The sequence below is a fragment of the Gekko japonicus genome, unplaced genomic scaffold (genome assembly GCF_001447785.1).
Source record: "Gekko japonicus isolate JY-2015 unplaced genomic scaffold, Gekko_japonicus_V1.1 scaffold3122, whole genome shotgun sequence".
Taxonomy (NCBI): domain Eukaryota; kingdom Metazoa; phylum Chordata; class Lepidosauria; order Squamata; family Gekkonidae; genus Gekko; species Gekko japonicus.
Window position 1 is genome coordinate 143,209 of NW_015169271.1, and position 17,628 is coordinate 160,836.

Here is a 17,628-nt window from a genome sequence, read left to right on the forward strand (position 1 = left end):
TCACACACGGAGACAAGAAAACCGGCACTGTCGTGGCCGCTGTCGCTGAAATATTATTTGAATTTTCACAGCCAATCAGATCGCAAATGGGCAGTCAGAAACCCCAGTGGGCGGGAGCCCAACGGGCCCCACCCACTTTCTGAAAACACTTGGCTGGCCCCAGGAAAGGTGTCGGGGGAACACCAGGGTGCCCCCGGTCACCCCCATTGGGGGTCCCTGAACAAGAACATTCAGAGACCTTCTTTCTTGGCTTTGGTGTTTGATCAAATGGAAGAATTTGCTGTCGCTTGAGTGAGACGTGTACAAAAGGTTTTTGGGTCCAGATACCCTGAGGAAAATACTGCCGTGTTGCCAACTTCATTGGGTTGCCAACTCTGGGTTGGGAAATTCCTGGAGATTTGGGGGGGTGGAGCCTGGGGAGGTCGGGGTCAGGGAGGGACCTCAACTGGCGACAATGCCATGGAATCCACCGAGGCAGCCATTTTCCTCTGGGGGCACCTGATCTCTGTCATCTGGAAATCAATGGTAGTAGCGGGGGATCTCCCACCAGGAGGTTGGCAACCACTTGCTCACCACAGAAAGAAACGCGTCTCGTTGTGCAGATTCAAGAGCCAGCGTGATGTATTGGGTAAGTGCGGCGGACTCTAATCCGGAGAACCGAGCTCGATTCCCTGTTCCTCCTCCACATGCAGCCAGCTGGGGAACCTTGGGTCAGTCACAGCTCTCTCAGAGCTGTTCTCTCGAGAGCAGTTTCGGTCAGAGCTCTCTCAGCCCCACCCGCCTCGCAGGGTGTCTGCTGTGGGGAGAGGAAAGGAAAGGAGATTGTGAGCGGCTCTGAGACTCCTTCGGGTAGAGAAAAGTGGGGTATAAAAACCAACTCCTCCTCCTCCTCCTTCTTTCTGTGAGGATGGGTGGAAGCCTCCGGGTGCTCCATCCTCCAAGTCAGTATACCTCATTTGGAATACTGTGTGCAATTCTGGTCACCACACCTTAAAAAGGATATTATACCTCTCTCTCCCACACACACCAAGAAGACGCACAGTCTCCATCTTTTGGCACCATGGGTGCAGGATATAGTATTCTGCATCTTCATCCATCCTAGGTGGTTAGATTCTTTTACTATCTCTCACCAATACTATCTAGAATGGAGTTCCCTGAATAAAGGACTCTTATTTGTTTTGAAACTGATAAGTGGCCCTGTGTAACTCTGTAACTTTGCTAGCACACACAATATCAAGAAGCTACTACTGCGTGTAAGCCTAGTGCACCCTGCTCCTTAATAGAGATTCCTGGCCATACCATACCATACCAGTGAATCTAACAGTTGCGGTTCAGATATGTGGCTGGAATCTAGGAGAAGCGAAGACGAAGAAACAAATCGGTGCATAGAGAAATCATAGAACCCCTACTCCGCCATGGAAACTTGCTGGGTGACCTTGGGCCAGTCATATGCAAGCAGTGTAACCAACCTTACAGGGTTGTTGTGAGGCTAAGGCCGAATCTGCATTTGCATTTTAAAATCATTTTCGTGCTGCTGTGACGCCGTCCTTCTCTATGCTTGTTTGAATGTTGTTTGGAGAAGATTCTTTTAAAGCAGCACAGAGGTGCAATGACAGTGGAGCCGCCCCCAAAGGACGATAAACACATGCGGACATGCAAAAGTATGCTAGCACTCTTGAGGTGTGAAAACGACACCAAATGTAGACAGCTTTTTTGAAGACTGAGTCAGAAGGCTGAGACACCGGTGGGAAAGACAAATGCAGATTCCACGAAAAACAGAGGAGAGGAGAATAACATTATGAAAGCCGCTTTGGGTCTCCCCTGGGAAGAAAAACAGATTAAAAAATGTATAAAAAATTAAAATTCAGCATAACTTCAGTCTAAGGCCCCTGCCACATGGCAGGGGAAAAGCCTCTTAAGGCGCGGCTTTTAAAAGCCACGCCAACGTTGCGACGCCGCGGCCGGATCCCACGGATCCCCTGGCCGTGGCGCCTTTTCTCCCCGGCACGATCAAACGCCGGGGAGAAAACACAGTTCGGATGCCTAGCCGGCTGAATTGCACATGTCGGAGCATGCGCAGTTCGGCTCCGGGCTGGGGTTGTGCCGGCGCAAGGACGCGCCGGCGATCAAACGCCCGGCTTGCCGCGCCGCTTCCACTTGAACCACCGAGGTAGGTGGTTGCAAGTTGAGGCGCATTTTGCCAGGAAAGGGCCAGTTCGGGGACGGTATCACGACGCTTCCCAGATGTTGTGGTATGATCGCACCGGTTTGAACCGCCCCCAAACTGTCCCGCTCCCGGGCCAAATCGCCTTGTGTGAACGGGGCCTAAGTATACTAGTTTCAGGTGGTTTAGGTTGAAGTAACTGTGCCTAGGATTGCTCTGCAGAACTCTCTGTTTTTATTTATCTATTTTAGACATCTCTGAGCCGCCTTTCTTCCTTACCAAGCTCCAGGCAGATTACAACTTAGACAAAACACAGAATATAAAATACATTAAAAACATAAACCCAAAATTTAAAACCACCACTCAGGACTGCTAGTAAATGTAAACCAAATGCAGTCCTAAATAAAACCAGGAGTAGTAGTAGTAGTACATTTCTTACGACATCGAACCAAGCATTTACCAAAACGCATTTAGGTACAAAGTTATAAAATCTGGGTAAAATACAATAAATATGTATGTATAAAGCCATAAAAGTGTTTGACAAACCCAGTAGGGAAATATAAAAGGCAAAAACAATTTTATAAATTTAGCCGAACAGTTCTAACGTGATAGCATGCTGCCTCAAATTTAGCCACGGGTTTGGTAACAGTCCGATTTTCATCGGATAACAATTGGTTACAGCAATCCCAGTCTGTCTGGCCAGATGTTTCTTTTACAAAAGTTGTAATTATATTTATCTCGGATCTAAATAAAACCATTTTTTAAAGATCGAAAGTGAAGGGGCAGATGACCTCCCTGGGGAGGCTGTTCTATAATTTTGGGGCTGACACTAAAAAGCCCCCTCTCTCGTGTGCCCACCCAACAGGCTTCTTTGATTGATGGTGAGGGGTCTGGAGACCAAGTTCTCTGAGGAAAGGCTGAAGGAGCTGGGTATGTTTAGCCTGGAGAGGAGACAACTGAGAGGTGATAGGATGACCATCTTCAAGTCCTTGAAGGGCTGTCAGATAGAGGATGGTGCGGAGTTGTGTTCTGTTGCCCCCGAAGGTCGGACCAGAACCAACGGGTTGAACTTAAATCAGAAGAGTTTTTGGCTAAATATTAGGAAGAACCTCCTGACAGTTAGAGCGGTTCCTCAGTGGAACAGGCTTCCTCGGGAGGTGGTGGGCTCTCCTTCTTTGGGGGTTTTCAAGCAGAGGCTAGATGGACATCTGACAGCAATGCTGATTCTGTGATATTAGGCAGATCACGAGAAGGGAGGGCAGGAAGGGTTGCCTCAGTGCTGAGTTCTCGTGGCCCTTTCTGACACGCCCAGGGAAATGCTGATCGCCACTTTGGGGTCAGGAAGGAGTTATCCTTCAGGCCACATTGGCTCGGGATCCTGGAGGGTTTTTTTTTAAGCCATTTTCTGGGCATGGAGCAGGGGTCACTGGGTGTGTGTGTGTGGGGGGGAGGTATGTGTGTATTTCCTGCCTTGTGCAGGGGGGTTGGACTGGATGACCCCGGAGGTCCCTTCCAACTCTATGATTCTATGATGGGACAGTCAGGTTGGCCTCTCCCCATGATCTGAATTCTCCCTGTGATCTGGAGAGCCAGTTTGGTGTCGTGGTTAAGTGCACGGACTCTGATCTGGGAGAACCGGGTTTGATTCCCCACTCCTCCACTTGCAGCTGCTGATGTGACCTTGGGTCAGTCACAAGCTCTGGCACAGCTGTCCTTGAAAAAGAGCCGTTTGTGTCAGAGCTCTCTCAGCCCCACCCACCTCACAGGGTGTCTGTTGTGGGGAGGGGAAGGGAAAGGAGTTTGTCCTCCTCCTCCTCCTCCTCCTCTTCTTCTAATTCCGTACTGCTATCTGTGGGGATTTGCCCCAGCTTCATAAAGCACAGGGGCACCTGGGAAAATAACCCTTCCCACAATCACCCCTCCGGTTGTCACCCTGCAGGTGGTGGCTGGAGATCGTCTGGGATTACAGCACACCTCCAGACTACAGAGACCACCACCTGGAGGAAATGGCTGCTTCAGAAGTCAAACTCTGTGGCCTTAGACCCCACCGAATCCCCTCCTTTCCCCAAACCCCGCCCTCCCCAGGCTCCACCCCCAAAATCTCCAGGTATTCTGGAACTCGGAGCTGGCAACCCTAGTTACCCCTGAGTCAGAGCGTGCATCTCTCTCCAAGATGGTGTGTATGTCTCTTTCAAAGAAGAAGAAGAAGAGATCGGATTTATACCCCGTGTTTTACTCGGAGTCTCAGAGCGGTTTACAAACCCCTTTCCCTTCCCCTCCCCACAACAGACACCCTGGGAGGTGGGTGGGGCTGAGAGAGCTCTTTCCAGAACTGCCCTCGAGAGAACAGCTCTGACAGAAGTGTGCCTTGCCCAAGGTCATCCAGCAGCTTCAAGTGGTGGAGTGGGGGATCAACCCCGGTTCTCCCAGATTAGAGTCCACGCACTTAACCACTACACCAAACTGACATAAGACATTTGGAGTTAGAAGTTAGACTGAATTAGAATCCTCAATAGATCCCGATGTTAATGTAGGAAACAGCATCTAATTGAAATATTGTGGTACCCCATCATTCGCCGTGAAGTATTGACCTTTGGCAGTAGCACCCGAGGAAAAGAGACTTTGTAGAATTACAAAACCCTCTCTCAGAGATTACCAAACTGGTGACCGACCCTGCGGCCTGCGTAACTCTATGTGTCACCACTACACTAGTTGTGGGTTGTCTTGTGCAACTGCAAACTGGAGGAGAGGTAAATTCGTAGCGGGGATGATGCCAATTTCACAACCTGCGTTCAGAAGGCGAAATTACCAAGTTCGGCGACTGCAAATGTTCGATCTGTTCACCCGTCTTCAGTCCTTTTCAGACGGCTGTTATGAGCCAACATGGTGTACAGTGTTGGACTAGAATCAAGGAGGCCCAAGGTTCGAATCCTCACTCGGGCACGAAAGCCTGCTGGGTGACCTCGGGCCAGTCACACAGCCTCGGCCAAACCTACCTCACAGGGTTGTTGTGAGGACAAAATGGAAGGAGGGAGAATGGCTTGAGCCACTTTGGATCCCCTTTGGGGAGAAAGGTGGGGTGCAGCTGCAATAAATAAAATGTGCAGCTGTGGTAGCGGAGTTTCGCTTCCTTGTTATGGCACTTGTGAGATGGTTCCACCCACGGTCACTGCTGGCTGGGTCAGGCAGTTTAATTAGATGATTGGGGAACTGTGTAATGTATCCCTTAAGGTCTCTGCAAAATATGTGAAATAAATGTCAGGGACTCAAACTCATACCAACCAGTAAGACATTGAAATACAAACACACACACACACACACACACACACACAGAGTGTTTATAATCACTGGCTGAACGATTTGCCCACGTATTTAATTTAATTTAATTTCATAGAATCTTAGAATCATAGAGTTGGAAGGGACCTCCAGGGTCATCTAGTCCAGCCCCCTGCACAATGCGGGAAATTCACACATACCTCCTCCCACATCTTCAGTGACCCCTGTTCCATGCCCCGAAGATGACAAAAACCCTCCAGGATCCCTGGGCCAAACTGGCCTGGAGGATAACTCTTTCCTGACCCCAACGTGGCAATCCACATTTCCCTGGGTGTGTAAGAAAGGGCCACGAGAACAAAGCACTGAGGCAACCCTTCCTGCCCTCCCACTCATGATCTGCCTAAGGTCACTGAATCAGCCTTGCTGTCAGAGGGCCATCCAGCCTTTGTTTGAAAACCTCCACAGAAGGAGAGCCCACCACCTCCCGGGGAAGCCTGTCCCACTGAGGAACCGCTGTGTCAGGAAGTTCTTCCTAATGATTCGCCGAAAACTCTTTTGATTTAATTTCAACCCATTGGTTCTAGTCCAGCGTTCTCGGCAACTTCCATCCTTCTGCTTTTCTGTGCTATGAGGATAGAGGGGCGGAATCCACCCTCCAAAGCTGTCATTACCTCCAGGGGAATGGTTCCTTGTAGCCCGGAGACCAGTTTCAACCTTACATATTGTACCATACTCTATTGCTTGGATTTGTAAAAAGTAACCCAACCAACAGCCCGAAACTGTTTGCAAACAGCTGAACTGATGGACAAAAAAAAAAAAAAAACTGGCTCCCTTTTTGTGACTGGTGAACAGACCATGAGCTGAGCCAGCAGCCATTCAAGCACCCCTAATTCATAAGGATGCCATCCTCCAGGTGGGGCCAGGGGACCCCTGGAATTACTGCTTATCCCCAGACGACAGAGGTCAGTCCCCCTGGAGAAAATGGATGCTTTGGAGGGTGGACTCTATGGCTTTGTACCCCACTGAGGTCCCCGTCCTCCCCAGGTTCCACCCTCAAATCTCCAGGAGTTTCCCAACCTGGATTTGGCAACCCTGCCCCCCCATCCAATGCTCCCTCTAAGCTGTGAGCAAAAATTCTACTTTGTGAGCTACCGGCATTAAAGTTGTGAGCCAGCGATTTGGCTGCTGCGTAAATTAGCTTGCTCCGGAGCCATCCTTCCCGAGCTAAGACAAAAGCTGTGCGAGCCGGAGGCTGAAAAACCGTGAACTAGCTCACAATAACTCAGATTAGAGGGAACACTGCCCCCATCCCCTGCCGGTGGCCAGGGGGGACCTGGCAACCCTACTTAATTCACTAACATAAATAACTCCTATCGAAAGTCATGTCATTTCCTGAAAGGAAATGTGTGGTAGTTATCCACCCACAAAGGGTGGGCAGGCATGTTAATCATGATCGTAGCAGCTGTATCTTGTGGTTTCCTTTCTCCAGTTCTTAGTTCACAAGAGGAGAGGTGTCGGGGGCTTTACCCATGGGAAACCACGCCGTTTGCTTTAGAAGACCCGATCCATAGTCTCAAATATGGGGACACAGCTGTGGCCAATGCTCCCTCTAAGCTGTGGAGTCTGGTGAGCAAAAATTCTACTTTGTGAGCTGCCGGCCTTAAAGTCGCGAGCGAGCGATTTGGCCGCTGCCTAAATTAGTTTGCTCTGGCACCCTCCTTCCTGAGCTGAGACAAAAAATCTGTGAGTTGGAGGCTAAAAAACTGTGAGCTAGCGCACACTCACTCAGCTTAGAGGGAACACTGGAACTTGTAGCTGCTCACTGGTGATCGGAAAGCACACGGGAGTTTTGACTCCTGAAAGCGCATCACCCTCCCAAAATCTTGTAGCTCTTTAAGGTGGTACTGGGTTCGAATCTCACTGTTCTGTATAAGCTTAGGGGCACACGTCAGGACTCCATCCTGCTATTGAAAACAGGCAATGGTGCAGTCGAAGGTCCTTTCCGCACTTGGATCTCATCCCTGGTTTGATCAGAGTCCAACTTGGGACACAATACCTTGCATTTATCCCTGGTGACAGCAGCATCCGTTTATCCTGGGACAAGTGTGGGGTGAAACTGGGGTGACCTCACTGTAATGTGGAAACAAAAAAACAACAACCCTGAGATAATTACAGGGGCGAACTCGCGTGTAGTGTAGAATGTAAGTTTGGGGACAGGGTTGAATCAGGATTTAAGGTCTAGCGTGGAAAGAACCATAGACTCTGGGCTTAGTGGTCTTATGGCGGCGGCGGGGTGTGTGTGTTCCTTGTAATGTATACTTTAGCTCTGAAGTTGAGAGTCAGTCAACCTCTGAATCCCAGAGCCAGGAGGCAAAATCAGGGGAAGGCCTTGGCCTCTCTGCCCTGATCCAGCAGGGCTCTTCTGATATGGCCAGGGTCCGGCTTACCTGAGGGACCGCCTTTCCCCATATGTTCCCCCAAGGGCACTGCGGTCAGGGGGGCAACATCTGTTGGTTATCCCAGCCCCCAAGGTAGTTAAATATGCTGCAACCAGGGCCAGGGCTTTTTCGGTGGTGGCCCCTACCTGGTGGAACTAGCTCCCGGAGGAGATCAGGGCCCTGCGGAACCTTATGCAGTTCCGCAGGGCCTGGGGATGACAGTTATAGTATAACATCAATTGAGCAGAGACAATTGTGTTTACTCGGAGTGTGTTATTGTTATTGGCATTTTATTATGGAATTGGTATGGTCTGTTTTAGAGGTAATGATTGTTTATTGTTTTATTGTTTTATGTATGGCATTTGCCTCTATGTTCGCCTCTCTGAGCCCATGTTGGAAGGGCGGGATACAAATTAAATAAATAAATAAATAAATATATTCTTATGAAGGCCTCGACCTCTCTGCCCTGTTGTTGACCATCCAGAGGCATAGGCGTAATCTTCGTGGGGGTGGTGGGGCGTTAGCCCCCGCCGAAATTTTCAGGAAGGTGGTGAGCCTCCCCCGGGAGCCACCCTTGCTCCTAGCAAAGCAATGCCTCTGGCCCAGCCCCAGCCCCCCCCCCCCCCCCGGAAAGTGAAGAGACTCCCCCCTCGCCCCGAGACACGTCCGTCGCCCCACCCCCCGCCCCCCCCCCCCCCGGGAAATTGGAAAGTCTACACCCTTGTCCAGAGGAACTGGTTGGCTGCTGTGTGAGATGGGATGGACCCCTGGCACGATCCAGCAGGGCTCTTCTGATGTTCTTATCAGGGGGGAAGTCAAACTCTCTCCCATAACTTTCCATGGCACAGGGGTAGGAGGCAGTGTTCCCCCTAAGCTGAGTTAGTGTGAGCCAGCTCACAGGTTTTTTAGCCTCCGGCTCACCCATTTTTGTCTTAGTTGAGGAAGGAGGGCTCCGAGCAAACTCATTTACGCAGCAGCCAAATCGCTCGCTCACAACTTTAACGCCAGTAGTTCGCAGAGTTGAATTTTTGCTCACAAGACTCCACAGCTTAGAGGGAGCGCTGGTGGGTGGGGGGTTTGGTGATGGTGGTGGGGAGAGAGCCAAGCCCTCTCTCCTGGGGTTGCAATCTCCAGGTGGTGGCTGGAGATCCCCTGGCATTACACCTTTTTATTATAACTTTATTAACTAATATAAACAAATATAGACAAGTACAAAGACATAAAGGTAAAGGTAAAGGTTCCTTTGCTCGAAAGCCAGTCAAGTCCGACTCTAGGGTTGCGGTGCTCATCTCCGTTTCAAAGCCGAAGAGCCAGCGCTGTCCGAAGACATTTCCGTGGTCATGTGGCCAGCATGACTAAACACCAAGGCGCACGGAACGCTGTTACCTTCCCACCAAAGTGGTACCCATTTATTTACTTGCAGTTTCTTGCTTTCGAACTGCTAGGTTGGCAGGAGCTGGAACTAGAGCCGGGAGCTCACTCCGTCATGTGGCACCCGGGTCTCGAACTGCTGAACTACCGACCATCCACAGCCTGCAGTTCAGCATCTTAACCATTTGAGCCACCGCAGCTTTACAAAGACATACAGAACTATAAATAACAATCAACTGCGTTAGAAAATTGTTGCAGAGGGAAGTTACAAACCAGTATAAGCAACAAGAGCCTAACAAAGTTGGATTAATCAGTATATATTGCAGTGATGGCGAACCTTTTAGAGACCGAATTGCCCCACAAAACAAAAAAAACTTCTTGGCTACGGCCCCGTTGGCTGCTGCCTTCAGAAACCAGGCGCAGCGGAACACGTCCGAATCAATTACCCATAATCCTTAAGAACGACTTGAAATGAACATATGGAGTCGGCTTCTTCTGTGCCAGACCCTCAGTCCATCAAGGTCAGTATCGTCTATTCAGACTGGCAGCGGGTCTCCGGGGTCTCAGTTTGAGGTTTCCCACATCACCTGTCACCTGATCCTTCTGAATGGAGAAGCCGGGGATTGAACCTGGGATCTCCGGGGGGGCGAAGCAGATGCTGTACCACTGAGCCACAGGACCTGCCCCGGGGGCTTGTTCTCTTGTTCGATGCAGTCTTGGTCACTGACATTACTAAATAAGGCATGCCGGAGCATGGGTGTCGTCATCGCTTGAGGTTCACAGGCCCCGGTGCCAGTGAGTTCTAATAATAACAACCACCCATTTCCCACTTCTGTATTATGACCGGGGGCAGTGCCCATGTAAAACCCCGCCGCTGAGAATTTCTGCTTTCTTACTGCAGTTGTAATGGGAAATGAAATTCCTCCTCCCTTTCGGGAAATCCAAGAGCCAACAAATACGATGAGTTAAGCCATAAAGCTATTTGCTTCATGTGGTATGCAGGGGAGGGGCTGTGGCTCAGTGGTAGAGCATCTGCTTGGCATGCAGAAGGTCCCAGGTTCAATCCCCGGCTGTAGGGCAGTCCAGGAATCTCCTGGCTGGAGGTTGGGAGCTGAAATGCTTGTACGTCATGAGAGGCCGAGATGGAATCTGTTTACTGCTCACTACGCAGATGGTTTAACCTTGAAGAGGGGGAGCAACTGATAAGAACTTGCCTGAGAGAACTTGAACACACACACACACACACACATTCCAAAAGGATGCTCTAATGCTTGTAACTCCCGGTGTATAAATAAAGCTGCTGCGTGAGAGGAGGGAGTTCCTTCCTTCCTTCATTCAGACAGTTTCTGCAAGCTTGTCTCCTGTCGTCTTTGCTTCGCCTGCACCCCACACCCCAAGGAGCAGCACCACACCCGGCATCTCCAGTTAAAAGATCTGGCAGTAGGGGATGGGAAAGACCTCAGCCTGAGACCTTGGAGAAGCCACTGCCAGTCTGAGTAGACCAGGGGTGTCGATCTCATTTGTTATGAGGGCCAGATCTGACATAAATGAGACCTTGTTGAGCCGGGCCGCGTGTGTCATAAAATGTAATGCCAGCTAGTGGAGATGTAAACTTTATAAAGGACACAAACACAAAGGTTTTTTTTTACTTAAAATAAAAACCTGCTTAAAACATTAGCACTCTTGCAATATTTTGTTGATTTAACAGTGTCTGATAACTGACACCTCTCGCTCTGAATTATTGCATCAAAATGTCTGTGCTGTTGCAGTTTTATGGCTGTTCAGCTGTGTATCTGTAAGCTGCAAACCTACGATGACGCAGCAGCAGCAGCAGAACTGGAAGAACAAGCAGAGGACAGCCAGTTCCACTGCAGGTCTGATAGAAGCCCTCTGGGGGCCTCATCCAGCCCCCGGGCCGCATGTTTGACACCCCTGGAGTAGACAATAATGTCAGGAGAAGTCAGCGGAACTTACCCCAGACACCCCAGAAGGGGATACAAAGGCACAACCCGTAACGACCTCATGGGGTCAGAAACAGGATGGAAGAGCGAGAACCCAGTTAAAGAAATCATGGGAGATCGAACAGGGTATAAAATGCGAAGACGCGAGCCCCTCTACTTACGGGAACCAAGAGGGCACCTACAACTGTCAGAGCCAAAGAGAAAAGGGAGTCAAGGCGCCGGTCCCGATAGGAGAGAAGCTGAACGAACGGGTTATAAAGTTCTGTTCCTTTAAACAGGGGAGTGGGTCATGTAGTAATAAAGAGGAAAGATACACACAGCCGGGGATGACGAGATCAGAACGAAATGAGGCCTGGGAAACAGCTGTGAAATAACACTGCCCCAGGGGTTTTCGAGCTGATAAATACAGAGAGACCCGAACATTAAGGGCTCTTCGGTTAGAGTTCTGAGGTTGGTGTTGTACTATGCCTCATATTACTTTAATTAACCCTCTTCGTTGTGGAAACAGACAACTCCGAACTAGAGGACGCACGCAATTCGTGACAAATAACTACTTTGATGGACCAGCTATCTGAATCAGTATAAGGCAGCTTCATGTATTTCGGAGGGGTTGTGGCTCAGTGGTAGAGCCTCTGTTTGGCATGCAGAAGGTCCCAGGTCCAATCCCCGGCATCTCCAGGTAAAACAATACGGTGATGTGAAAGATCCCAACCTGAGACCCTGCAGTTTCTCTGCTGCTCTGATTAGACAATCCTGACTTTGATGGACCAAGGGTCTGGCGCAGTAGAAGACCATATGCTTCAACATATGTTCATTTTAAGTAGTTTTAAGGATGATGGCTAATGAACTCAGACAACACCGCATACGTGTTCTGCTGCACCTTACGACCTTGGAGACTGGCTGACACTTTGAGTTACAAAACTGACCCTGATGGGCACCGATGGTCTGGATTCAGCGTCAGGCAGTGTCGTGTGTGTGTGTAAGTCTATGAACGATCCCCCACAAGCCGCTGCTCCGCCCTCGCTCTTCCCTTCCCCCTGATTTTAAGCGTCAATTTCCCACTACTTGCTGCGTGGCCGCGTTTTGACCCGCAGCTTCACCCGATTTCCCCCGCGTCTTCTCGATCCTGTTTTTTGAGGATCGAGAAGACGCGGGGGAAATCGGGGGATGCTGCAGGTCAAAATGTGGCCACGCAGCGAGTAGTAGGAAACTGATGAATTCAATCGGGAAGGGAAGAGTGAGGGCAGCATGTCTGCTTGTGGAAAATCCCAGGGCTTTTTTTGTGGCAGGAACTCCTTTGCATATTAGGCAAGACACCCCTAATGTGGCCAATCCTCCAGGAGCTGACAGAGCTCTTCTTACAGGCGCTACTGGAAGCTCTTGGAAGATTGGCTACATTAGGGGTGTGTCGCCTAATATGCAATGGAGTTCCTGCTACAAAAAGAGCCCTGCGAACACCCTTCTGATCGAGCCACTCTTCCACCAAGTCCCGGACGCTTCCCCTTCCCCCATTCTTTTACCTGGGTTCTCCAGCCTTGCCACCCGGGACACTGCTTGCGGTGGCACTGTGAGGGAAAGGGCCACGGATGCCCACAGACTCTCGGCTGGCTGTCAACCATTGGTGGTACAGTTGGTGACCTCTTGGACCCAACCGACAGGGGTGCAGGTCCAGATCGGAAGTATCTTGCTTGGGGCAACAACATACCTTGAACCTTCCCCTGAGATGAGATGTTAACGAAGGGGGCCATCAGAACAAAGGGTCACTCCTATCCCTGCATGAGCTCTTGAATCCACTCATAGATTCGATCAGCCGTGTGTACAGGGCTTTTTTTGTAGAAAAAGCCCAGCAGTTACTCATTAGCATAGTAGGCCACCCCCAACAGCAGAAACTCATTAGCATATTAGGCCACACTCCGACATCACATCTCATTAGCATATTAGACCACACCCCCATGTCACCAGACGTGTGCTCATTCAGCCATACCCACCTTTTGCTTCTTATTCTGTTTACCTTGTTTGTTGTCAAAACCCAGGGCCTTTTTTGTAGCAGGAACTCCTTTGCATGTTAGGCCACACACCCCTAATGTAGCCAATCCTAGTGAGTTTCTGCTGTTGGGTGTGGCCTATTATGCTAATGAGTTCCTGCTGGGCGTGGCCAACTCAGGAGCCAGCCGGAACTCCATTCCTGTGCGTTCCTGCCCCAAAATAGCCCTGCTTGTGTACACATTACAGGGAATGTGCGCACATCCTGCATTGGGGTATGTACATCTGTTTGTAAGAAGGTGCCATATAAAACCAGGGGCCAACACCTAGATATGTTGGGCATCACTGGTCACAGGGATGGTGGAAAGTGCTGTCCTGTTACTCATGCATACAGCATATCTCGTGGGATTAAATCCCTGAGTGTCGTTGCCATTGTTACGAATCGCTGATTTCGGCGGCGGTAAGAACTCTGTCTTTAAGACTGCCGCACCGGGCTATGCTGATAACGTTATTTTGATTTGATTTTTTGAAACTAGGGCAGCATGTTCAACACCTGGAAACCGATGTGGGTGGTGCTCTCGGAAGATGGGATCGAGTACTTCAAGAAGAAGACGGACGGCAGCCCGAAAGGGATGATCCCTCTGAAAGGAAGCACCCTTACGAGTCCCTGTCAGGATTTTGGAAAGAGAATGGTAAGCATATCCCTCAGGGTGCCGAAGAAAGCAGGCTGTGGGGGTTGAGGGGAGTTCCGTAACAGTTCTAGACATATTTTTTTACTGTCATTGGAGAGGATTCAACCATCCGCCAAGAAGCCTTCCTCTAGACCAGCATTCCCCAACATGGTGCCCGCGGGCACCGAAGTGCACCCCAGTATTTCCCTCAGATCCCATCGAGATGTCCAGAAAGTGGGTGGGGACATCGTAAGGCAGGGCTTCTTATTGGCTGCCCTTTTGCACTGAGAATGTAGGACCAGTAGGCACACGGGCTTTTATTAGATAGTGTGTGGTTCCATTCCCCTATCAGGCCTTCCATCTTCCCAGGTGGTATGAGGAGTGAGGTATTTATTTAATCTGTTTAATTCATCTCTACCCCACCTTTTGCATCATTCTCCTCCCCTCCATTTTATTGTTACAACAGCCGTGTGAAGTAGGTTGTGCCGAGAGCGTGTGACTGGCCCAAGGTCACCCAACGAGCTTCCGTGACACAAGTGGGGACCCAAGCTCAGGTCTCTCAGATACGAGTCCAACTTAATCCCTTCACCACACTGGCTTCGCTTGGCTCCACCCCATGGGGGAAACCTTTTTTGGGGGCATGGGTGGGAATTTTGAGAGGGGGTGGTGAGTTCCACCCCAAAAAATGTGCCTGCGGGCTCAAAAAGGTCAGGGACCCCCTGTTCTAGACTAGGGAGCCCTTCTCCAAATTTACGTGGCTCTTAATCAGTGAGAAGGTTAGGATCCACTTAGCCATTGCCAGCGTTGTCTTGACAAATGCTGGGAGATCTGGAGAGGGGTGCCGGGGGAGGGTGGAGCTTGGAGAGGATATGACGTCGCTTCCGAGTGATGCTGTAGGAAGTCTCCCTAATCTCTATGATATAGACCACAGAGACATGAGGAAATTTGTAGAACGTTAGTATGGAGGCCATTTTTTATTACCACTTTTCCATTTCTCCAAGATGGGGATTAGGGCCTAAAGTGAGAGGTTTACCTGCCATGGATGGGGAAATGGCCTTGTTGGGGTTTTTTGCCATCGAGTCCTCTCCCCTTTTGGAATTTGAGATTGAGGGCCAGACCGTGGTTCATTGGTTCCTTCTGACTCCCGAGTGCCCAATAGCTATTTTGGGAATAGATTTACTGTGTAAATTACAAGCAACACTTACGTTTGAAAAGGGAAAGGCAGAAATACGTCTCCCCTCTCTTCAGAGGAGTCTCCACCTCCTGGGGAGTCTCCACCACCTGGAAGTTTCAGGCCCACGATACGTTAAGTTTGCCCCTACTAGGGCCAGGGCTTTTTCGGTGGCGGCTCCTACCTGGGTGGAACAGGCTCCCAGAGAAGATCCAGGCTCTGTGGGACCTTGTGCAGTTCCACAGGGTCTGCAAGATGGAGCTCTTCCGCCAGGCTTTTGAGTAGGAGCCGCCACCGCCACTATTCCACCATCGTGGTACTTTTCCATCATTTACCCCTATTTTGGGGGGTATGCATCGCCTGGCGGAAGCGGGTAGAACATCGTCGCTGGAGTCCTTGCTATTTATTACAGCTGGCCGTCGAATTGGGATTACTGTTCCCATCGTGGGGATCTATATATAGGATAACATCAGAGCACCTTAAATATTGTTTACGGGATTTTATTGTGGTTGTTCAATGCTGTTTTAGTGTATTTTATCCATTTAACCTGGCACTAGCCGTATGTTAGCCGCCCTGAGCCGTTTGGAAGGGCGGGATATAAATAAAAAATAAATAAATAAAAAATAAATAAGATAATTGCGTATGTGGCTGCACTTTCTGGTTCAGCGTGAGTGGAAACACTCCCCCAAGGTGACAGTGCTTCAGTACGTTGATGATTTCCTACTGTCAGGCTGTGATCAGACGTGCAGTTTGATTAGTTGCCATCGCTGTTCCCTTACAGATTTAAAATGCACGATCAGACAGCAACATCTGTCTGTCGTGCCCCAGTCATCTGTGTCCCACCCACCCTTTTTACTGCGTGTTTCTTTGATACCTGTGAAAGTCTAGTCCTTTTGGGTTGAACTGGTTTCAAACCAGATTTCCTGTTGTCTGATTGCTCTGTTGCGCACCCAAACTGTAAGGCAGGTCTGACTGGTCTCTTGTTTTTCAGCCACCTTTTTTGTACTAGTTAGTGAAATGCGCATAACTGCATATTCACCCCTCTCTCTCTCTCCCCCTCTCCCACAGGGGCTGCTCTAAACTTTGTTTTTTTCATAAAAACTTTCAAAGAAGGACGTCCCTGTGCTTCAGCTTTTTCCTGTGCTTTGAGGAAAGGGTAAATTGAAAAGTTTAGAGAGGGAGATTACATGTCCCAGCAGGGTGATCAGTGCTTGTGCACATGCCCAGAGGTCAAACTTCTAAAAAAATGTCCAACAGCCCCATGAACTACATATCCCAGGAGGCATATCAGCGCTTGTAGGCATGCTCGAGGGAGAAACTATTTTAAAAAATGGCCGACGGCAATGCTCCTTGGCTGCCGGGTCTGATATGCATCTGATTGATCAAGAATGGAGTAAAAGCACTTTGAAGAGTGTTAAAGGGGTGAGTCTGATCAATACTCTCTGTTACAAAATACCCTGGATCAATTAGAGGCGGGGCAACAGCGGATTAAAATGCACGTCGGACCGCAGCCTCAGCCTCCTTGTTAGAAGAAATTCAAGAAGCCACCATCCCGCTATTAAATTTCCTAGGGAAGGCAGGATATAGAACTGTGAAATCAAAGGCTCAGCTTGTGCAGCCGCAGGTTACATACCTGGGACTTACTGTTCCACAAGGAACAAGGCAAAGAATTCCTGGACGAAAAGAAGCTATTTGTCGGTTGGCTCCTCCCAAGACAAAGAAGCTTCGCAGCTTCCTAGGAATGCCAGGATCCTGCAGATTGTGGATCCCAGGGTTTGGGGAGCTCACTAACCCTTTGCATGCAAAATGTCAAGAAACTGAGCCAGAGACGTTGGTATGGGCATGTGAGGAAGAACAACAATTCCAAGAGATGAAGACCTTATTAATGCAGGCTCTGGCTCTGGGTTTTCCTGACTTGAGGAAACCTTCTCAGTTGTGTGTACATCCCCGGCAATTACGATAAAAATCTTCAACAGGGCAGAACATATTGCTGCGATAGCCTATGTTACACATGTAGGTAGCCGGTGGGACTCGATTTTTAATGCCGTTAGAGAATGACTTATGCATCACAATCTTTTCCCTCTGTCTTATTCATTGTCGTGCTAACATGTTTCTGTTGTTGTCTGCAGTATATTCCTAGTCTGTTTAAAATGTTTAGATTTTGATTGAAAGGATGGATTCACTGCCACAGGAGGTGGCGGCGGCTACAAGCATGGATGGCTTCAAGAGGGAATTAGATAAGCATCTGGAGCACAGAGGTTCATGAGTGGCTATTAGCCACAAGGTCTATATAGGAACTCTCAGTCTGGGGCAAGAGATGCTCTGTATTCTTGGTGCTTGGGGTGGGGGGCAACAGTGGGAGGGCTTCTAGTGTCCTGGCCCCACTCCTGAGGGCACCTGGTGTTTTTGGCCACTGTGTGACAGAGAGAGTTGGACTGGATGGGCCATTGGCCTGATCCAGCACTGTCTTCTCTTGTGTTCTTATGTCTGGGGCAAGTGATGCTTCAAGAGGGAACTAGATAAGCATATGGAGCAGAGGTCCATCAGGGGCTATTAGCCACAAGGTCTATATAGGAACTCTCAGTCTGGGGCA

At 49.6% G+C, this 17,628-nt stretch overlaps 1 protein-coding gene across 1 annotated transcript in view; it reads left to right on the top strand.

Annotated features, from left to right (window-relative positions):
• Positions 1–17,628, top strand: part of PLEK (pleckstrin) — a 40,982-nt gene that overhangs the window by 4,547 nt on the left and 18,807 nt on the right. The window contains exon 2 of the mRNA XM_015416549.1: positions 13,730–13,885. Coding sequence (XP_015272035.1) covers positions 13,730–13,885 — 156 coding nt within the window. The remainder of the gene's footprint in view (positions 1–13,729; positions 13,886–17,628) is intronic.